This window comes from Anomaloglossus baeobatrachus, chromosome 5 (genome assembly GCF_048569485.1).
Source record: "Anomaloglossus baeobatrachus isolate aAnoBae1 chromosome 5, aAnoBae1.hap1, whole genome shotgun sequence".
NCBI lineage: Eukaryota > Metazoa > Chordata > Amphibia > Anura > Aromobatidae > Anomaloglossus > Anomaloglossus baeobatrachus.
Genome location: NC_134357.1, coordinates 202,989,788 through 203,010,366, shown reverse-complemented (window position 1 = coordinate 203,010,366; position 20,579 = coordinate 202,989,788). Strand labels below are relative to the sequence as shown.

The following is a 20,579-nucleotide window of genomic DNA, read 5'->3' as shown; positions in this document are numbered from 1 at the left end:
CGGCGGCGAATCGGGAGGCTTTTCGCCGGTTTCATACAGTGCAATGGCAGCGCGGCAACTTCCGGGTCCCATGATCCAGTCACATAACAGCATGGGACCGGAGCTTGTCGCCCTGCCATTGCACTGTATACACTCACTGTGCTGGCGTGCTGCAGGGACCGACAAGTGAAGCTGATGGGGGCGGTCACCGGCAACAGGTCCACTGTGATTGGAGAGATCGCTCACAAGGCCAATCTCTCCAATCAGAGCTAATGGAGCTGGGGGAGGGTGATCCAGTGAGGTAACCCAGCTCCAGCCAATGGCCAGTGCTATAGCTGCACTGGTCAGGGCTGGATTTCAATGTTTCAATCACTTTAAATGGCTGGAACATTACAGTGGCTGTGATTGGTTGAGCGGCATTCGTCAGCCAATCACAGCCTCCGTAGGTCCAGAGCGGAGGCACCACCCCTCCTGAGGTCAGGTACAGGTCCCCTCCTCCCCGAATCTGCGGTTTGTGTTAACCGATCGCAGTTACCGGGGGCTCCGGTGCCGCGATTACGTCATGACGTAAAGATCCATCCTTGGTCGTTAAGGCCCAGGGCACCATGACGGATCTTTCCGTCCATGGTCGTGAAGGTGTTAAGCCATCTCAGCTGATGGACCAGTGCTTCTGAATCCTGTTTACAGTCTGCCTGTAACCTGGTCTCCTGAAGTCTTTGGAAGAACTACTTTTCTGCCATCCTCTGTTTTGGATCCCTGGAACTCATGTTCACACAGGAACCCTTCTGCTCTGCCATGGACATTTACAAGTACAGTAAGAGAGACTGAATTGTACTTTGACACTTCTGCTGAACTTTGAGGATCCATTCCTGCTTAATTTGTTCCCAGCCTCTGCACCCTGCAACTGTTTAACCCTTCAAACCTGTGCCTCTGTGTTTCCCTTGTATTCTTGCACTAGACTCTATACAAATAGTATTTAACACTTTACATGCTGCTTCGTGTTTCAAGCTCTGTACCTTTGTGCTGCTTCGTGTTCCCAGCTCTGTTCCCCTATGCTGCTTGATGTCTCCAGCTACGTTCCCCTGGGCTACTCTGTGTCTGGTCCCCTGTGCTGCTCCATGTCTCCTGTGCTGCTCTGTGTCCCCTGCTCCATGTCCCCAGCTCTGTTCTCTTGCACTGCTCTGTGTCCCCACCTCTGTTCTCTTGCACTGCTCTGGGTCCCCCAACTATGTTTCTCTGTGCTGCTCCATGTCTCCAGCTCTGTTCCCTTGCACTGCTCCATGTTCCCAGATCTGTTCCCATAACTCGCTCCGTATCCCCACTGCTGTGTTTCCCTGCGCTGCTCCATTTCCACTGCTGTGTTTCCCTGTGCTGCTCCATGTCCACTGCTGTGTTTCCCTGTGCTGCTGTGGCGCCCCTGACCTGGTCAGGTACCACTGAGTACTGCACCCATGCTGGGGACAGTACAACACAGGTAATCCAGAAGGCTGACAGGGGTGTGGTACACAGGCGCATAGTAATCAGCTCTCACACATGTACCCATGAGAGGACCCCTGGGGATCCCAGGAGGGGGAAAAGCCTTGACCTTCACTGGAATAGTGGAGGGGGCCAAAAGCCTCCATCTCCTCTCAAGGGGTGTGGTAAGAGAGTCTGGTTGCTAGGTGGCGTAGGCAAGAACAGGAGAGGAGGGGCAGTGAGTCAGTTAGAGCAGAACTCCATAGGGCTCAGTGAGGAGCAGACCTGTGGGGCTGTTGCTGTCTAACAGCGCCCGCGCAGTGGCTACTGACGGGGGAGAACGGTCAACTAGGAGTGCTACCCGAAATCCATCTTCAGCTAAAGAGAGAGCACGGAGTGGGAAGTAAGGAGACTGCTAGAGAGAACCAGGCCCAAACGGGCGGCAGATCCCGAAGCGGAGATAGATCCAGCTTTCTTTTGCTAAACCTGCCGGTGTGGGGCTCTCAAAGCCCACGCCACAACACCACAAAAGCCGCAGCCACGTAGCCACAGTTAGGGCCCATAGCTCACAGGAGGCAAGAAGCTGGAGTGATCTGGCCCAGGCGACAAGCACACGGCAACCGAAGGGGAGTGAGGCTTCAGCAACTTCCCTGGGTGACCCCCATAGGGACTCAAAGTCGGGGTCACCCCAAACCACCAAGGGCTAAGGAAGGCGAGTTAGTAGTCACCCTCACAAGTCAGCCTGAAGGACACCTGGTTCCCGCCTGGTTCATCCCAGCTACGCCCGGGTTACTCACCCTGCCACCTGAAGTGAGTAAAAACCCTGAAAGACATTCTGCCTGTGTGGAGTTATTCTGCGCCTTGTGGTACTACGCACCTACATCGGGCCCTGGGGCTTGCCTCACTCTCAGGAGGCTATTCCAACTAACTGCACATACCATCAGCCCCAGGCGACCCTCAACCTGCAGTGGCGGTCCCTACTGGCCGCAATACTGAGAGTGGCGTCACGACAAGAAGAAGATCTCCTACCTGTGACCAGATCCAGCTGCGTGGAGTCCCTGAAGGTAATGCACCGACACACCACCTGTGGGGCTTCACATCTGGCGTCACGAACAGGATAAGGACTAGACCTGTTCAGACAGGTGACCATGTGCCTAGGCGGTCAGCTTGAAAAATTGGAAGCGCCGCCATATTGCCACCATGAAAAGCGCGCTGAAAAACAACAGCAGCCCGCGCTGGAAGAAGTTACCGCCCACGAAGAGGTGTGGCTACCCAGAGATCCCCTGCAGAGTTCTGACCTTGCCAGCTATGAGAGTGGAAGCGTCCAGAGACGGCGGGAAGGAAAGGAAGCCACAAGCCTGCTGCTGGGAGAGGAGCTGCTGAAAGAGGCAGAGCAGAAACTGAACAGCTTGCTATCGGAGGCAACGGCGAGTCCACAGCTGGAGAGTCGTGCAGAAGAGGGCGCAGAAGAAATGGCGTCTGACCGCAGAAATCCAGAACCGGGCTCCGCTGCCTGGTGGTATCGGGAGCTGGCCCAGTTCTGCGACCGACTGGAGACCCGGGTTGTGGAGCAGATCCGGGAAGAACGAATGGAAATGCTGGAGATGACCGCGGCGGTTCGGGCCTATGAAAGGAGAGCCGCGCGCCGAGTGCCAGACAGGACGGCGATGACGCAGACCCCGATGCTGCCACCGGTGGGTGAGTCGAGTGATGCCCCGGCCAGCGCCAGTGCCCCGACCCCTGCTGCCACGCCCGCGGTCCCCGAAGAGGCGTCCGGTGCGGCGACGCTGAAGCAGGCCGCAGCCACGCCAGGTGCGGCCTTCCAAGTCCCAGCGGCCGCAGCGATGCCCTGCTCGGCCCACCAAGACCCGGTCCCTGCAGCAACGCCCAGTCCGGCCCGCAAAGAACCGGCTGCCACCGCGACCCTCATCCGCGCCGCAGGCGTAACGCTGACCCAGGCCGCCGCCCTGCTAGGCCCGGCCCGCCGAGACCCCACCGCGCAGCAACGCTCGTCCGCGCCGCAAGTGAGGTGCTGAACCAGGCCGCAGCCACGCCAGGCGCGGCCCGCCAAGCCCAGACTGCTGCAGCGACGTCCAGCCCAGCCTGCACAGAGCCCCCTGCAACAGCGACACTGATCCAGGCCGCCGCCATGCCGGGTGCGGCCCGCCAAGACCAGGCCGCCGCCATGCCGGGTGCGGCCCGCCAAGACCAGGCCGCCGCCATGCCGGGCGCGGCCCGCCAAGACTAGGCCGCCGCCATGCCGGGCGCGGCCCGCCAAGACCAGGCCGCCGCCATGCCAGGCGCGGCCCGCCAAGAGAAAGCATCACCATTTTCCCCGGCCTGCAAGGCCAGAGCAGACACCGCTCCCCAGTCCAAAGAGGTCCCTGCTAGGAAGACCCTGATAGGAGAGGACCCCGAATACTGGAAGCTGAAGGCTGACCTAGAGGCCCAGTTCCCACAAGAGATGGTGGATCGGTATCTGCTCCCTCCGCATACCCCCAAGGAGATTCAGGCAACCCCTGCAGCCGCGCCAGAGAGTCCACCGCCCAGACCAGCTGAAGAAAGCCCATCCCCAGCACTGCCACCAAAGGAGTGCCAAGAAGAACTAAGGGGGAGAGGAGGCCAGGAAGCTGAGGAGCTGACTCCGGAGCCACCAGCAGTGGAGCAATACTCAGAGCCGGAGATGTTACCCTATTCCCGTTGGGATGAGGAGGACTTGACACCGTCTGCTGATGAAGACCAGCACAGAAACCTCACCTGGGGCCCTGCAGGCATTGAAGTAACAGCCCAGCAGAACCCAGCCCGCAAGACAAGGCGTCGCAACAGAACAACGCTGTCCCCTGCACCACAGTCTCCAGAGCAGAGAGAAGTCACAGCCAGAGACCTACAGGAGAAAAGGTTACTGAGAAGGTCCAGAGCCCAGGTCAGAGGACCCCTTTGCAGAGGAGTAGTGGAGGATTTCAATTTAAGAAGCGGATATGGCTTTATTGTAGCCCCTGGTATCAAAGAAGGGATATTTGTCAACAGAAGAGATGTGAGCGCTCATCTGCCTAGAGGACACCCTGGCAGAAACCTAAAGATGGGGGATTCAGTACGATTCACTATGCATGAAGGCGAAAGAGGACTGTACGCGCTTGACGTAGCACTATGTACCAGCAAACCTTACAGCCACCCCATGCTACAAGAAAGAAAAGACAGAGATAAAGACACAGATGAAGATCAAGAGAGAAAAGACAAGGAACCTACAGATGAAACTACCTCAGACGACGACAAAGAGCAAGAAAGTAGCAGGTGCCGCAGCCCAACAGGCCAAAGCCCTGGTGAAATGGAGGAGTAGAGAAAAGTAAAGTAAGAAGAGAAGTTAAAGTTTTGACCAGTTTGTTTTGCAACGTTCCCAAGTTTAAGCATGTGCCCACAAAAACTATTGTGAGAAAACCATAAACCTTAAGGCTATGAACTGGCTATAGCCACAAACTCTCGCAGTGTAAATAGTTACACCAAAAGGGCACCACCACCACCAGAGTCAGCCTGTTTAGGGGCTTGGCTCGTCTGCAACCAGGAGGAGCCCGTCCGTATATAGGGCCTTGGCTCACCTGCAACCAGAGAGCATGCCTGTTTATGGGGCCTGGCTCTCCACCACAAAGAGGGTACCTGGTCAGCACCAACTGTGGAGGCCGCCTCTGCATCCTGCCAGAAGAGGCTGAAGGCGCGGATCCACCAGGCCAGGTATACCCTGAAACCACCAGCCCATGTAAGCCGCCTCTACATCCTGCCAGAAGTGGCTGAAGTCGCGGCCAACGTGAAAGGGTTTTGGGTGGGTTAACGGACTTGTGGGTGGAGGGTGGTGATGTATGGTACCTGGTGCTTTTAAAAATGTTTTACATGTTTTAATGTTTTATGCATTTTAAAATGTTGTCTTGCAGCCCGAGGACGTGCTGGTGATAACTAAGGGGGAATGTGGCGCCCCTGACCTGGTCAGGTACCACTGAGTACTGCACCCATGCTGGGGACAGTACAACACAGGTAATCCAGAAGGCTGACAGGGGTGTGGTACACAGGCGCATAGTAATCAGCTCTCACACATGTACCCATGAGAGGACCCCTGGGGATCCCAGGAGGGGGAAAAGCCTTGACCTTCACTGGAATAGTGGAGGGGGCCAAAAGCCTCCATCTCCTCTCAAGGGGTGTGGTAAGAGAGTCTGGTTGCTAGGTGGCGTAGGCAAGAACAGGAGAGGAGGGGCAGTGAGTCAGTTAGAGCAGAACTCCATAGGGCTCAGTGAGGAGCAGACCTGTGGGGCTGTTGCTGTCTAACAGCGCCCGCGCAGTGGCTACTGACGGGGGAGAACGGTCAACTAGGAGTGCTACCCGAAATCCATCTTCAGCTAAAGAGAGAGCACGGAGTGGGAAGTAAGGAGACTGCTAGAGAGAACCAGGCCCAAACGGGCGGCAGATCCCGAAGCGGAGATAGATCCAGCTTTCTTTTGCTAAACCTGCCGGTGTGGGGCTCTCAAAGCCCACGCCACAACACCACAAAAGCCGCAGCCACGTAGCCACAGTTAGGGCCCATAGCTCACAGGAGGCAAGAAGCTGGAGTGATCTGGCCCAGGCGACAAGCACACGGCAACCGAAGGGGAGTGAGGCTTCAGCAACTTCCCTGGGTGACCCCCATAGGGACTCAAAGTCGGGGTCACCCCAAACCACCAAGGGCTAAGGAAGGCGAGTTAGTAGTCACCCTCACAAGTCAGCCTGAAGGACACCTGGTTCCCGCCTGGTTCATCCCAGCTACGCCCGGGTTACTCACCCTGCCACCTGAAGTGAGTAAAAACCCTGAAAGACATTCTGCCTGTGTGGAGTTATTCTGCGCCTTGTGGTACTACGCACCTACATCGGGCCCTGGGGCTTGCCTCACTCTCAGGAGGCTATTCCAACTAACTGCACATACCATCAGCCCCAGGCGACCCTCAACCTGCAGTGGCGGTCCCTACTGGCCGCAATACTGAGAGTGGCGTCACGACAAGAAGAAGATCTCCTACCTGTGACCAGATCCAGCTGCGTGGAGTCCCTGAAGGTAATGCACCGACACACCACCTGTGGGGCTTCACACTGCTCCATGTCCACTGCTGTGTTTCCCTGCGCTGCTCCATGTCCACTGCTGTGTTTCCCTGCGCTGCTCCATGTCCACTGCTGTGTTTCCCTGCGCTGCTCCATGTCCACTGCTGTGTTTCCCTGCGCTGCTCCATGTCCACTTCTGTGTTTCCCTGCCCTGCTCCATGTCCACTTCTGTGTTTCCCTGCGCTGCTCCATGTCCACTGCTGTGTTTCCCTGCGCTGCTCCATGTCCACTGCTGTGTTTCCCTGCGCTGCTCCATGTCCACTGCTGTGTTTCCCTGCGCTGCTCCATGTCCACTGCTGTGTTTCCCAGCGCTGCTCCATGTCCAATGCTGTGTTTCCCAGCGCTGCTCCATGTCCACTGCTGTGTTTCCCTGTGCTGCTCCATGTCCACAGCTGTGTTTCCCTGCGCTGCTCCTTGTCCCCTGCTGTGTTTCCCTGCGCTGTTCCTTGTCCTTTGCACTGTTCCATGTCCTCTGTGCTACATCATGTCCAAAACTTTATTCCCATGCCTTACTTTATGTCCCCAGCTCTGTTCCCCTTTGCTTCTCCATGTCCACAGCTCTGTTCCCCTGCATTGCTCCATGTTTCCAGCTTTGTTTTCCTGCACTGTTTTGTGTCTCCTACGCTGCTCTGTGTCTCCAACTCTGTTCCTGTGCCCTGCTTCATGTCCACAGCACTGTTCACTGTGTGACACCCTGGAAAAACCAGGTAGTGACAAACAGATTACATCCTCCTTGTCACTATCAAAACCCACACTTAGGCATAATACACAGCCATTAAACCCTAGCCACCCCCTCATGATAATAAGGACACACCAGAGGGTGGGATCAGATGGATGAGAACACCCACCTAGGGGTCCTGAGGTGTCAGAGGTGGGAACACTTGAGTTGAGTTTTGGAGTTGAGTTTAGTCGAAGTGTGGAGAGCTGACAGCAGTGTAGTCAGGGGTCGTAGCCCTTGGACTACCTGGCTAGGTGGCAAACAATGAGCAGGGCCACAGGCGACGGAGATCCAGTCATGGGAAACCTAAAGTGGACCGGGACAGGGTTGTAGCCCGCCGGTACCGACAGCGTGCACAGACTGGGTGCCTGGACCCTAGGGCGAAGAAGGTTGCAAGCCCCTCTCCAATTAACCAGCCGGGGACAAGGTTCTAGACTTTGTCCCATTAACTGCCCAGATAGAGCGAAATGGAAGCCCAACGCAGGGGATAGGGTGTCTGTCAGAACCCACTGAAATCCCAGGTGTCAGTTTTCGCCACAGCTCCCAACACATACAGAACCGGGAGTGGACTTCTCTGTTCCAAGCGAAGTCGTCCAAAAAGGAAGAAAAAACACAAAGTACAGGAGGAAGGGACTCCTGTTCATTAACCTGGGTGCGGGACCCGAATGCACCCTCCTAAGGCAGCCGGCCACTGGCAACTTGGTTTACTACTGGACTTGTGTGAAATTACTGAACTGTGAGTACACCATTGTCCCCCGGTCAAGCCTGGCACGCCACCTCCAGCAGCCATCACTCCTGTGTTACATCCTCAGGCCCCGGGACTACACCTTCCATACCCGTGGAGGGGATCCCACCTTGCTGCTTCGCTCCATCAGCCCCGGGCGCCCCATCTCCAGGCAGCGGCGGTGCTACCATCCCTCACCGCAACCCACGGGTGGCATCACAGACACAACAACTCCCCTGTAAATACCCCCTTCCTGATGGTTGTGAGGACGGGTGGCCGTGAGAGCTCGGGTCCGGTCACCACTTGAGGCGTAGCAGCGAACCCGGATCCAAGCAGGCCCCCGAGAGAAGCAGCAGCGGCCCCTGCCAATAACTGCACTGCTCCGTGTCTCCAACTCTGTTCCCATGACCTGCTCTATGTCTCCAGCTCTGTTCCCCTGCACCGTTCCATGTACCAAGCTCTGTTGCCCTGCTCCATGTCCCCAGCTCTGTTGCCCTGCGCTGCTACATGTCCTCAGCTCTATTCTCCTGCACTGCTCTGTACTCCTGTGCTGCTTTGTGTCGCCAGCTCTGTTCCCCTACGCTGCTTTAGGTCCCCAGCTCCCTTCTCCTGTGCAGTTCCATTCCCCTGCGCTTCTCTGTGTTCCCAGCTCTGTTCCCTGCATTGCTTTGTGTCTCCTGTGCTGCTCCATATCCTCAGCGCTGCTCCATGTCCCCTGTGCAGCTACCTGCGCTCCTAGTGTGCGTATTGGATTACATTGGACTGATCGGCCGGCTTCTCTCCTAGCAGGAGAGACGGCGACCTGTCCAGCAAGTGCGAGCCAATACTTACTCAATGTGACTCCAGCCAAAGGAACCCTCCTTCCCCTCTCTTCTCTGTACTGGCACCCCATATTGCACACATCTTCCAGATAGTAAGTAAACACTCCTCTTGATACTGGGCTGTAACATACTGTGAAACACTGCTCATAGCCCAGTGTCAATCAGTATGAGTATGTGACGCCCTGGCAAAACCAGGTAGTCACAAGAGAGTCCACCCTCCTTGTTACCACCAAAAACCCACACCAGGTACAACACACAGCCATTAAACCCTAGCCACCCCCTCATGATAATAAGGACACACCAGTGGGCGGGATCAGGTGGATGAGAACGCTCACCTAGGGGTCCTGAGGTGTCAGAAGCTGGAACACAGCAGTCAAGTTCTGACAGTTGAACCTGACAAGTGGTAGTGGAGTTTGGTAGTGGAGCTGACAGAGAAGTGTAGTCAGGGGTAGAGGCCCTTAGACTACCCGGCTAGTTGGCAGTCGGTGAACAGGGCCACAGGCGACAGAGATCCGGTCGCGGGAAACCTTAAGTGGGCAGGGTAGTAGGCCGCCGGTGCCGACAGTGGGAATCCGGTCCAGAGACCGTGCACAGACGGGGTGCCTGGACCCTAGGACGAGGAAGGTTGCAAGCCCCCTTGTTAATTAACCAGCAGAGGACAAGGTTTCAGGCCCTGTTCTCCCGAAGCCCTGAGAGCAAAACGGAAGCCCAATGGAGGGGATAGGGTGTCTATCAGAACCCACAGAAATCCCAAGGGTCAGATTTCATGGGGCACAGCTCCCAAATACAAATAGAACTGGGAGTGGACTTCTCTGTTCCATGCAAAGTCGTCCAACAGGAGAGACAAACACAGCGTGCAGGAGGCAGGGACACCTGTTCACTAGCTTGGGTGTGGGACCGAATACACCCTCCAACGGCAGCCAGTCACTGACAACTTGGTTTACCACTGGACTTGTGTGAAAATACTGAACTGTGAGTACACCATTGTCCCCCGGTCCAACCTGCCGCGCCACCTCCAGCAGCTACCAGTGGAGGGGATCCCATCTTGCTGCCCCGCTCCATCAGCCCCGGGCGCCCCATCACCAGGCAGTGGCAGTGACACTATTAGTGTTGAGCCACCCCCCTAGTGTTCGAGTTCGGTTCGTCGAACGGCGGGTTAGTACGGCGAACGTTCGACGAGAACCTTCGACCCCCATTGAAAACAATGGCAGGCAAACACAAACGCATATAAACACATTATACATATACACATACAGTTAATAAACATTGCCATTATACTTACAGGTCCCCGCGACGCATACTGCACTCTGTCTCCCGCCGCTTTTCCTTCCGATCATCGCTGCGCCCTCTCGGTAACCAGCACTGATGATAGGACCTTCCGTGACATCGACATAGCATGTGACCAGTCACGTGTCTATTATCTCATTGGCTACAGACTGGTCACATGGCTAGACGTAATGCTAGGTCCTGTCAGTGCATCTCTCCGGTACGCGGTGCTCGTTTGAGCATCTCCGTGTACCGGCGAGATGCTTGGGCACATGCTTGGCTCCTTGTTCCTGCATGTCGATGCTCTTTACAGAGTCAGCCCACATGCAAGGACTGGATGCCACAGCCGGTAAATATCGGCACCGGGAATCATGTGATCGGAGATCACCGTTGCTATAGTAACCCGCCTGTCAGATTACTATTTCAACAGTGGCAGTGGTGACGTCACCGCTTACAACCCGCAGCCTCTGCTCACTCACTGAGTGATTAGACTGAACAGGAGCAGCAGCGTCTTCCTCCCATGCAGTGCTGTCTGATGTAGCAGAGCTGCATGGGTTGAAGGAGAAAGAAGACAGAAGACCAGGATCGTGGAGGGGTGAGAGGGAGTAATAAACATGGAGTCTCTAAGTGTGTCTGTGTATTTATTTCTATTAAAGTATTTTTTTCTCTGTATGGTGTCTTTTTTTTTTTAACCCTTTATTGGAGATTCTTAATGGCCGGGTCAAATTTGAGAATGGTGCATGCTGAGCCTTGAAGTTCTGCTCCTCCTGTCTCTCCCTCCAGCATACAGTCCTGGATGCAGCATGCTGAGCCTTATAGTTCTGCAGCTGCTGTCTGCTCTCCTGCATACACTAGTGGATGAAGTATGATGAGCCTTGCAGTTCTGCTCCCCCTGCCTCTCCCTCCAGCATACAGTCCTGGATGGAGGATGCTGAGCCTTGTAGTTCTGCAGCTACTGTCTGCTCTCCTCCATACAGACAGCAGCTGCAGAACTAGAAGGCTCTGCAAACTAAAACCAGGACTGTATGCAGGAGATTTTTGCCCCCCAAAAAATTACGTGGGCTTCGCCATGTTTTTGTATGTTTTTGTATGCTAGCCAGGTACAGCAGGCAGGTACGGCTGCCCCCAACCCCCAGCTTCCTATTTGTACCAGGCTGGGAATCAAAAATATAGGGAAGCCCCTTTTTTTTTTTTTTTTTTTTTTAAATTATTTCATGAAATAATTACAAAAATAAAAATGATGTGGGCTTCGACCAATTTTTGTGTCCAGCCAGGTACAACTAGGCAGCTGGGGATTGGAATCCGCAGCACAGGGTGCCCAAGCTTTCTGGGCATCCCTTCTGCGAATTGCTGTCCGCAGCCGCCCCAGAAAATGGCGCTTTCATAGAAACAACATCTTCTGGCGCTGTATCCAACTCTTCCAGCTGCCCTGATGACGGGTGGCTGGCTGGGTAATAATAAGGTTAGGGCTAGCTGTATATTATCAACTGGCCGTAAGCTTGAAATTCATGGTGTCATGCCAATATTAGACAGGGCCACCATGAATTTCTAGTACAGATAAAAATAAACACAACACACAGAAAAATATTTTTATTAGAAATAAAACACAACACAATTAGTGACTCCATCTTTATTGAAATAAAGAACCTCCCTCCTCAGTAATCCTGGGTCAAGGGTCCCGCGCTGTCCAATCCGGATCCAATATCATCTGATCGGTTTGCTGGAAGGCAAAGCGATCAGATGATGTGTCAGGTTCAAGGGCCTGAATCACATGACACAGCAGCTGACTGTATAAACGGCTTTTATACAATCAGCTGATGCATCAGTGCAAAAAAAAACAAAAAACAAACTACACACTTCTGTGCAGACTCCTCTCCGACAGCAGCAGTTGATAGTTTAGCCAGCCGGGCGGTAAAAAGCCGGCCTCACCGCTCGACTTTATAGTGTCAGCTTATTCCGTCAGGTTACCGCATCAGCTGATCAACGCCAGGTGAGAGAGGGAGGAGAGAGCAATGCAGCTTCATTCCGTGAACTGCTCCGATTTTCCAGGTGTGTCCCGTGGCTCACAGCTGATGTCCGGCTCCTCCCCTCATAAGTGCATAATTAAATTAAATTATAATTATAAATAATAATTATAATTTAAAATTAAAAATAAATTAAATTCTTTACCGAGATGGCCAGGACTCGAACTCATGAACTAATACTCCTGAGGCAGTAGCTCTAGCCTTTGAGCCACTGCCTCTAATGAAAAGGATAGGAAGATTTGGTAATCTTGACCTCTGTACTGCAGTAGAGAATCCAGAAGTGAATTATTCAGCTACAAAGAGGAGAGAGAGAGAGAGAGAGAGTGAGAGAGTGAGAGTGAGATGCAGCCTCATTCCGTGAACTGCTCCGATTTTAGAGGTGTGTCCCGCGGCTCACAGCTGATGTCCGACTCCTACCCTCAGTGCATAATTAAATTTAAATTATAATTAGAAATAAATAATAATTTTAAAATAAATTACGCTTTTTACCGGGACTCTAACTCATGAACTAATTCTCCCTAGGCAGTAGCTCTACCCATTGAGCTACTGCCTATAAAAGCACCAGAAAAGCATAGGAAGATTTGGTAATCTTGACCTCTGTATTGCAGTAGAGATATATCATACGCAGGCACTACCTGAGTGAAGTCTCTGGTGACAGCACGGCTGACGTCAGTTGCTGCGTGGAGCTGACACAGAGCTGTCAGCTTCATGTAGCACAGCTGAAAGCGTTGTGTGGGTTACTTTGGACCTGGATTGTTTGGGGATTAATAAAGAGGTAAATGAGGTTTTTTTTGTCTTTTATTCCAAATAAAGGATTTTTCATTGTGTGTGTTTATTTACGTTCACTTACACATTAATCATGGAAGGTATCTCGGGGAGACGCCTGTCATGATTAACCTAACCTTATTACCCCGATTGCCACCACACCAGGGCAATTCAGGATTAGCTGGGTAGAGTCCAGGGACTGTCATATCTAATCGATGCGGCAATTCCGGGCGGCTGTGTGTCCGGCGCCTGCACTCCGGTGTTGTGAGTGCGATGCTGCTGTCAGTCCAGCTCCCGACCTCTGCTGCTGTGTGCCACATCCAGTGCTTTGTGCCCCCCTACCCCAGTTCTGTAATCCCTCTCCCCCAGAATTACATGTAAGCCTCAGCGCTGTGTGCCCCCAATGCTGTGTATCACCCCGGGTTTGCGTCCTTCCCTCCCACTCGGTGATGTCAGGGCTCCCCCAGTCCTGTGTGCAGCCCATCCCCCAGTACTGTGTGCAGCTCCCCCATGATGTCTGTGCCCCAGCCCCTCTTGTGGTGTCTGTGCCCCAGCCCCTCTTGTGGTGTCTGTGCCCCAGCCCCTCTTGTGGTGTCTGTGCCCCCTGCGACCCCTGTAATGTGCATGCCCCCTGCGTCTCATATGGCTTACACATCACATTGGAAACGCTGGGGGCATTTACATGTCTCCAGCCCCTTGTGTAATGTATGTGCCACCAGTGTCACCTGTGATGTATATGCAGTAGTTCCAGCGTCTCTTTTGTGATGTATATGCCCCCAATGTCTCCTGTGTTGTATATACAGCAGTCCTAGTGTCTCATATGTGATATATGTACCTTCAGCGTCTCTTGTGATAACAGATGCTGTATATATATATGTGATGTATATGATTTACCGATTTTAGTATCACCAAATATCACAGCCGCACCAAAGAGAAGCAGCTCCGGTTACCACAGGAGGGGTGAGTTAATTAATTGTTTCACCAAATATAACAGGGTCATTTAACAATTGATAATTTTGTGCGGCCCCCGAAGGTTAGTAGATATATTCAAATGGCCCCCGGCAGAAAAAAGGTTCCCCACCCCTGCTTTAGTGGTTTACTGTCATTGCTCCATGTTACAAACATGTCAATAAATCGATAATGAATAAAGCTACATTAAAAATGAGTACACCATTGTTATCTTGTGCAATTCTCTGTGTTTGATGTGTGACATGACCCACTTCCCATTGAAAAAGTAAAGTTGAATTCAAAATGGTGGCTTTGCAGGTGGCCACCATGGGCGTAACCTGGCCTCAAATGTTTTGCCCCACCCATGTACTAATATGAAACAAACGGTAAGGTGATATCAGCAACCACTTCCATTTTATCAGAATGTGTCCATACTTATGGCCCACCCTGTACTTTTATGGCATGCGCTCCCAAAAAATCATAAGAGCACAGATTCCACCTAAGAGACCCATGATTTCTGGGATAAGTTCTATTACTGAACATCTTAGTAAGAAGTTAGACTCACTATTACAACCATTATCAGAAAGAACGCCTGAATTCCTTAAAGATTACTGTGATGACATTGAACAACTTATAGATATTACATGGTCAGTGGAATTTATATGGCTTAAGTTGTGACTAGGGATAAGCGGACCCATGAATGTTTAGGTTTGCCGGGTTCTGAAGAACTTTAGTTAAAAGTTTGGTTTGGTACCCGAACTTGACTCTGGACCTCGAAGCACCTAGAAGTCAATGGGGACCCAAACTTTTCACTGTAAAATGGTAGTAGTAAGGTCTAGTGAGGTGCAAAAGGATGTTAACTAGGTGTAAGAGTAGGACAATTGTTCAGCATACAAATGTAAATATGAAATAGATAAATAATTTTTAAAAAATGATATGGGGTCCCCCATATTTTTGATAAGTAGCCAAGGTAAAGCAGATAGATGGGAGCTGGTATTATCAGGCTGGGAAGACCCATGGTTATTTGGCCCTTCCCAGCCTAAAAATAGCAGCCCACAGCAGCTTCAGAGGTGGCACATTACATTAGAACTGCCAATTCTGTGTCATGATTGACTCCTGGCTCACCTGGAGCTGAGCCTTTTTTTTAGTTTCACTTCTGATACAGGTCACGTTAGGGGTTAATCCTTTCTGCCTCGTTCTGGAGGTCAGGCTGCTTTATTAGGGCACTGTTTCTCTTGGACTTCGCCAGTGATATTTCTGGCTCTGCTGTGTTCTGCTCTTGAGTGACCTGTTGTCTACCCTGCCTCCTCCTGACCTCCGTGTTCACCTGACCTGTTAACCTCCTCTGTTGTCTGTTTCCATCAGTGTCTCTCCCGCTGTCTCCCTGTTCGTTCCTTATCTGTTTACCTTAATTCTGTCTTGTCTTCCCACTCCCCCTCGCTTCTAGGCCCTGATTTCCCAGCTACTGACTATTATTACCTCTGCTAGGGAATTCCCTGCTCATACGTTTCCTCCACTTTTACGCTCCCTAGTGGTTTACCAGCTAACTACCTTCTCAGATAGTTTCAGGAATCCTCTCAGTCCCACATTACTGCGCTGTACTGCTATTGTACATCTTAGAGTACAGCGTGACATTCTGACACTTTATCTGGCTCTTTCCAATTGCCTTGGTGTGGTGGCCGGTACTTACCCGGTAAGTGTAAAGTAAAAAAACAAACACATACAGAAATAGGTTATTTGAATAAAGACTCCCCCAAACTCCCTCATTAACCAATTTATTAATTATAAACAATCCTCATAGTTCCAATGTAATCCAATGGTGTAATGCCCCATGATGTCCATCAAATTCTATGGAGCCTTGCTTCATATGTCACTTGCGGTTAGTGGCAGGGATGGAATTTCTCAAGCTCATGAGAAAAGCTTTGTCTGGCACTGACCGCAAGTGACCTATGGAGCCTCATTCTGAGAACAATGCTCGATAGATCACTTGCGGTCAGCGGCTGGCATGGAATTTCTCATGCTCGTGAAAAAAAAGTAACAAAACAAAGAATATAATAATATGCATGAGGTCTGTCCATATGTCTTAATTTCCTACTGATTTCTGTAGGAATATTACAGGAGAATGATAATTGCATGTAATGCTCTACAGAACTGAAGTTTTTATATAGTCTGAATCTTTACTAGGCATATAAGAAGTAAAACAATATTTGTCTTTAAATAAAAATTTTATGTTACTTACCATTGGGAGACTGCAAACCAACACGTATAAACTGTGCCGTTGGGAAGAAATAATCGCTCAAGTCAAAATATGGCTGATCATCTGCCTCAACACCATAGAAGTCAATGTTAAGATCCTTGTAGAACTCTGGACCAGTGTTAATTCGATACCTTCCATAGGCAGCATTAACTATGTGGGTGATTCCTAACTGACGTAAAACAGTTTTATCTCTTGCAGTAAACCTATAAATTAAATGATAAAAAATGTAAACCAAAACTGTATCAAATTAATTTTTTTTTAAAACAACCCACATTAAAGGGAACTTTCTATTTTATAAATCTTGTAACAACTCCTGGTGGTTTTTTAAAAGTTTCAATAAGTGGGATACAGGTACTAAGAATAGTCCAGCTCCTCTCTGCCATCTTGGATTGTAGAAAGCACTGTGTTCTGCCATGAATGACAGTTAGGTAATTTCATTCATTGTAATTTTTGTTACAACCCCTAGAGATCGTTGTTACCCTTTATTCTGTTGAGTTCCTCTCTTTTATGTGATGTGTATTCTGGGTAGTACTGCCTCTTTATCTTCTGAGGAGAAGGTTTGCAGCCATTTGCTTCCTGAATTTGTAGGAAGCAGAGCTGTGCCTTTCTTCTCACTCTCCTGCCTTGTGTAATCCGGTGAGTCAGAGGCAAATCACATGTATTCTTGTGTTAGAATCTTGGGTAGAAAACTGTGTATTGAATGCAATGTACTTTGTAATTCTACACCTGAGTGCTGTCCCTGCTCTGCCTATATAGATATGATTCTGTATAGTGTTATAATTCAGTGATTGGGGAGGATCAAAGGAGTAAAAACTAGGAAACCCAGAGCATAACCAGAGTGGTTGGAAACTCAGCTGACTGGAGACCTCTAACTGACAACACAACTAGAAGTAGCAGTGGGACATGCCTACGATGACCTGGTCGCCTCGACACAGCCGGAGAGCTAATTGTTCCTAAAGAGAGAAAAACAAGGAAAGCAAATCTGCTTCGAAACAGTTCCCCAAAGATTGTAGGTAGCCCCAAAAATGGAAAGCCGGTGAGCCAATATGAAACACAGTACACAGGTAGAGAACAGATTTAGCAAAGATGAGGCCCAAACTATCTATATAAGAAAGGACAGAAAAGAGCACTGTCTGCATCTGTGCAAAACCCTAAAAAAACAAAAACACCTGATATGAAAAAACTGAGACCACATGATCTCTCCCCCACTATATCAGTACTCTGGTGTTAATGGGATCCAAGCGAAACACTAATATAGAGGAAGCATACATAAGCAAGGATGGTTGACCTTAGGAAGATCAACATCCAAAACCGCGGAGACACCATCAAGTGTTTCTCCATGCAGGGATTCTACAGCAATGCCCCCTGGGAAATATTCAATACAAGAAAGCCTGCGGAGACACCATCACATGTTTCTCAACGCTGGCAGGAAACTAGCCAGGTCTTTCACCAGGAACAACCATGGGAAGGGCAGTCTCCAGTCAAGGAGACCACCTATGCCAAGCATGGTATCCATCCACAGACAGCTGTTTCGGGGTAATTGCCCGTCATCAGTGTGGAGTAGGAAACTGGCTAGTGGGAGCAATGCCTAGCAGAAGACTACATTAGCAAGGATGGTTGACCTTAGGGAGTTCAACATCCAACACCGCGGAGACACAATCATGTGTTTCCTACTCCACACTGATGAGGGGAAAATACCCCGAAACAGCTGTTTGTGGATGGATACCATGCTTGGCATAGGTGGTCTCCTTGACTGGAGACTGCCCTTTCCGTGGTTGTTCCTAGTTTCCTGTCAGCATTGAGAAACATGTGATGGTGTCTCCGCAGGCTTTCTAATATAGAGGAAGGACTGGAATTAATACCAAGCATGACAAAACAAAAATACATTGCAGAATATGGATCTGGGTACACAGACATTCCCAGCAGGGAAAAATCCAACACAATCCACAACTCTACACACAAACAGAAACCAGGAAACAAGCCTTAATACCACAGAAATAAAAACAACAAGAAAGTGGAAACAAACCAGCAAATGGTACAAAGACAAAACTTATCTGCAAGGAGTTCAGGTGGAAACAGAAGATAGGGCAGGCTCCTGAATGTCCACAGTACCAAAGGAGACCACATTGATCACCGGCCCAGACCGAGAGAACACTACTCAATTAAATAGGCCCAGTCTGAGCAGCCTGATTTCCAATCGTCATCAGCTGTCTGGCTTCTGTTAAGCAGACTAACTCTACTACCAGAACTGGCCACAAGAGGAAGCCCCAAACTGGAACCCAGTCCAAATGTGTTCACAACAGTATAGTGTGGAGTTGCTGTAGGTGACCTTTGCCCCAGATTCTCATAATAATGGCATCTTATGTAATGTTGTGCTATATTATCACTGTACTTTACCCTGTATTGCTTGTGGTCATTTCTTGTAATAGTTTTTACCCCTGTATCCTGGATATTCCATATATACCATATGTTACAAATATTCTTCTATCAAGTTCATGTTGCCACCTAATAAATTAAGACCACTGAACTCATACAGTCTGTTCATTGGGAATGTGAATGAGGGTCTAGCTGTATGCCAGATATTCACAGAGTTATGTGAAAGAAGGCAGAACAGTAAAAACGAACACTGACTGCAGGTGGTAGTTAAATAAACTGCATGTGACCGCTACCACCCACGCTGCACCGCATACGGGTTCTACAGCAGCCGCCATACAGCAGCAGGGAACAAGAGCGCAGTGCTCCCCAGCAAGGACAACTCCTTTCCCGCCTCGCGGAAACCCGTCCACGCATAGATTTGGTTTTCCCACCCAAGTTTTTCGCAATCTGCAGCTGAGCGCACAATGTCTCAAAACGACGCATCTTCACTCAAGATGAGGTCACGAGCAGGCTTTAGCAAGTCTTCAATAGCTGAGCTTGCTGCCGAAGCCGAGGCAGCCAAAGCAAGGTCCTCCTTCACTGCACAAGAGATGCAACTCAAGCTGACCCAGGCAGAGCAAGAAACAGAGAGTGCACACCTGCGAGCGTCTCTAGAATGACTCGCCACAGACAAAGAAACAGCAGCTGCACTAGCTAAAGCAGAGTACTTAGACGGTATGAAGGATACCAATTGTGAGAGACACAGCAACGCTCTCGGATTGTATCTAGACCAGCAGGACTTGACACAGCGCGTCGTGGAATACGTCCGTCTCCATTCCAGGACAGATGACAGCCAAGATGTACTAACGTCATCCAACCTATGCCGACTATCGGCGATCCAACCCTGAACTTCACTACTTCAAACGACAAGTCGTCCAGTATGGAGGTATTCTCCACAGTTCCATTGAGCAAAAAGGTACAGCTTCCGTCCTACCCTAAAGAGACACCTTCCTCTCCAGAGAGGTGCTATACAGACTATCCAAAGTCTGAAGCGTCCAACAGGTATGGTGATACACCACACATTAGACATGACTATAACACACCGGCTCGTACCAGCACCGACCAAGCCATCATGGACTTTGCAAAGTTCTTTGCTCGCCGAGAACTAATTACTAAAGGACTTGTAAAGTTCACTGAAAAAGCCGAGAACTATAGGTCATGGCGAATCTCGTTCCAGAAAGCCACTCACGGTCTAGACCTTTCTTGTAGCGAGGAGTTAGATTTCTTCGTAAAGTGGCTTGAGCACCAGTCGGCTGAGCATGCCAAAAAACTAAGAGACATTAATATAAAGCATCCAGCCACCGGCCTACGCAAGGTGTGGGAAAGACTTAATGAATGATATGGGTCCATAGAACTCATAGAAAATGCTTAATACCAAAGAATTGATGATTTCCCTAAAGATAACCTTTAGGGCCTATCAAAACTTAGAGAACTGAGTGATTTGTTGATAACTACAGGTTGCCCAAGAGGAAGGAGATTTGCCCGGATTGGCATTCCTGGACACTGCCAAGGGAGTTAATCCGAAAAACTTCCTTACAACCTGCAAGAAAAGTGAGTCACATGTGGTTCACAGTACAAGCAAACTCATAATGTGCTGTTTCCTCCTTTCACTGTATTTGTAGATTTCGTCACTCAACAAGCTAAAGTCAGAAATGACCACAGTTTTGACTTCACCTTGTCGTGTCCCACTAACCCCAGTGTCAAACTCAGTAGGACACCCATGGCAGTCCATAAAACTAATCTTGTTTCCACAGGACCTTCTCAACATGCTAGTAAAGCCTTCTCCAGAAGAGAACAGACCTCAAAAATGTCAGTAAGCAGGGTCCCCTACACAGGAAACTGCATCCTCTACAAAAATGCAGAGCCTTCAGGGAGAAGTCTTTAGAGGATCGAAAAGGTTTCCTCAAGGAAAACATCGGCTTCAAATGCTGTGCTATAACATCCCACCTCGCCAAGAACTGTGAAGCTAGCGTGAAATGTGCAGAATGCAGCAGCACGGATCAAAATACAGCCTTACACCCTGGACCACCCCCACGAGTGCTGTCACAAACAGAGGAGCGCAACACAAAGCAGAAGGATACTAATGTGGATACCC

General features: G+C 50.4%; 1 protein-coding gene across 1 annotated transcript in view; it reads right to left on the bottom strand.

The window, feature by feature from the left end:
• DUSP29 (dual specificity phosphatase 29) overlaps positions 1–20,579 on the bottom strand; it is a 1,433,295-nt gene that overhangs the window by 966,784 nt on the left and 445,932 nt on the right. Inside the window, exon 3 of the mRNA XM_075349099.1 lies at positions 16,052–16,272. Within this exon, the coding sequence (XP_075205214.1) occupies positions 16,052–16,272 (221 nt within the window). The remainder of the gene's footprint in view (positions 1–16,051; positions 16,273–20,579) is intronic.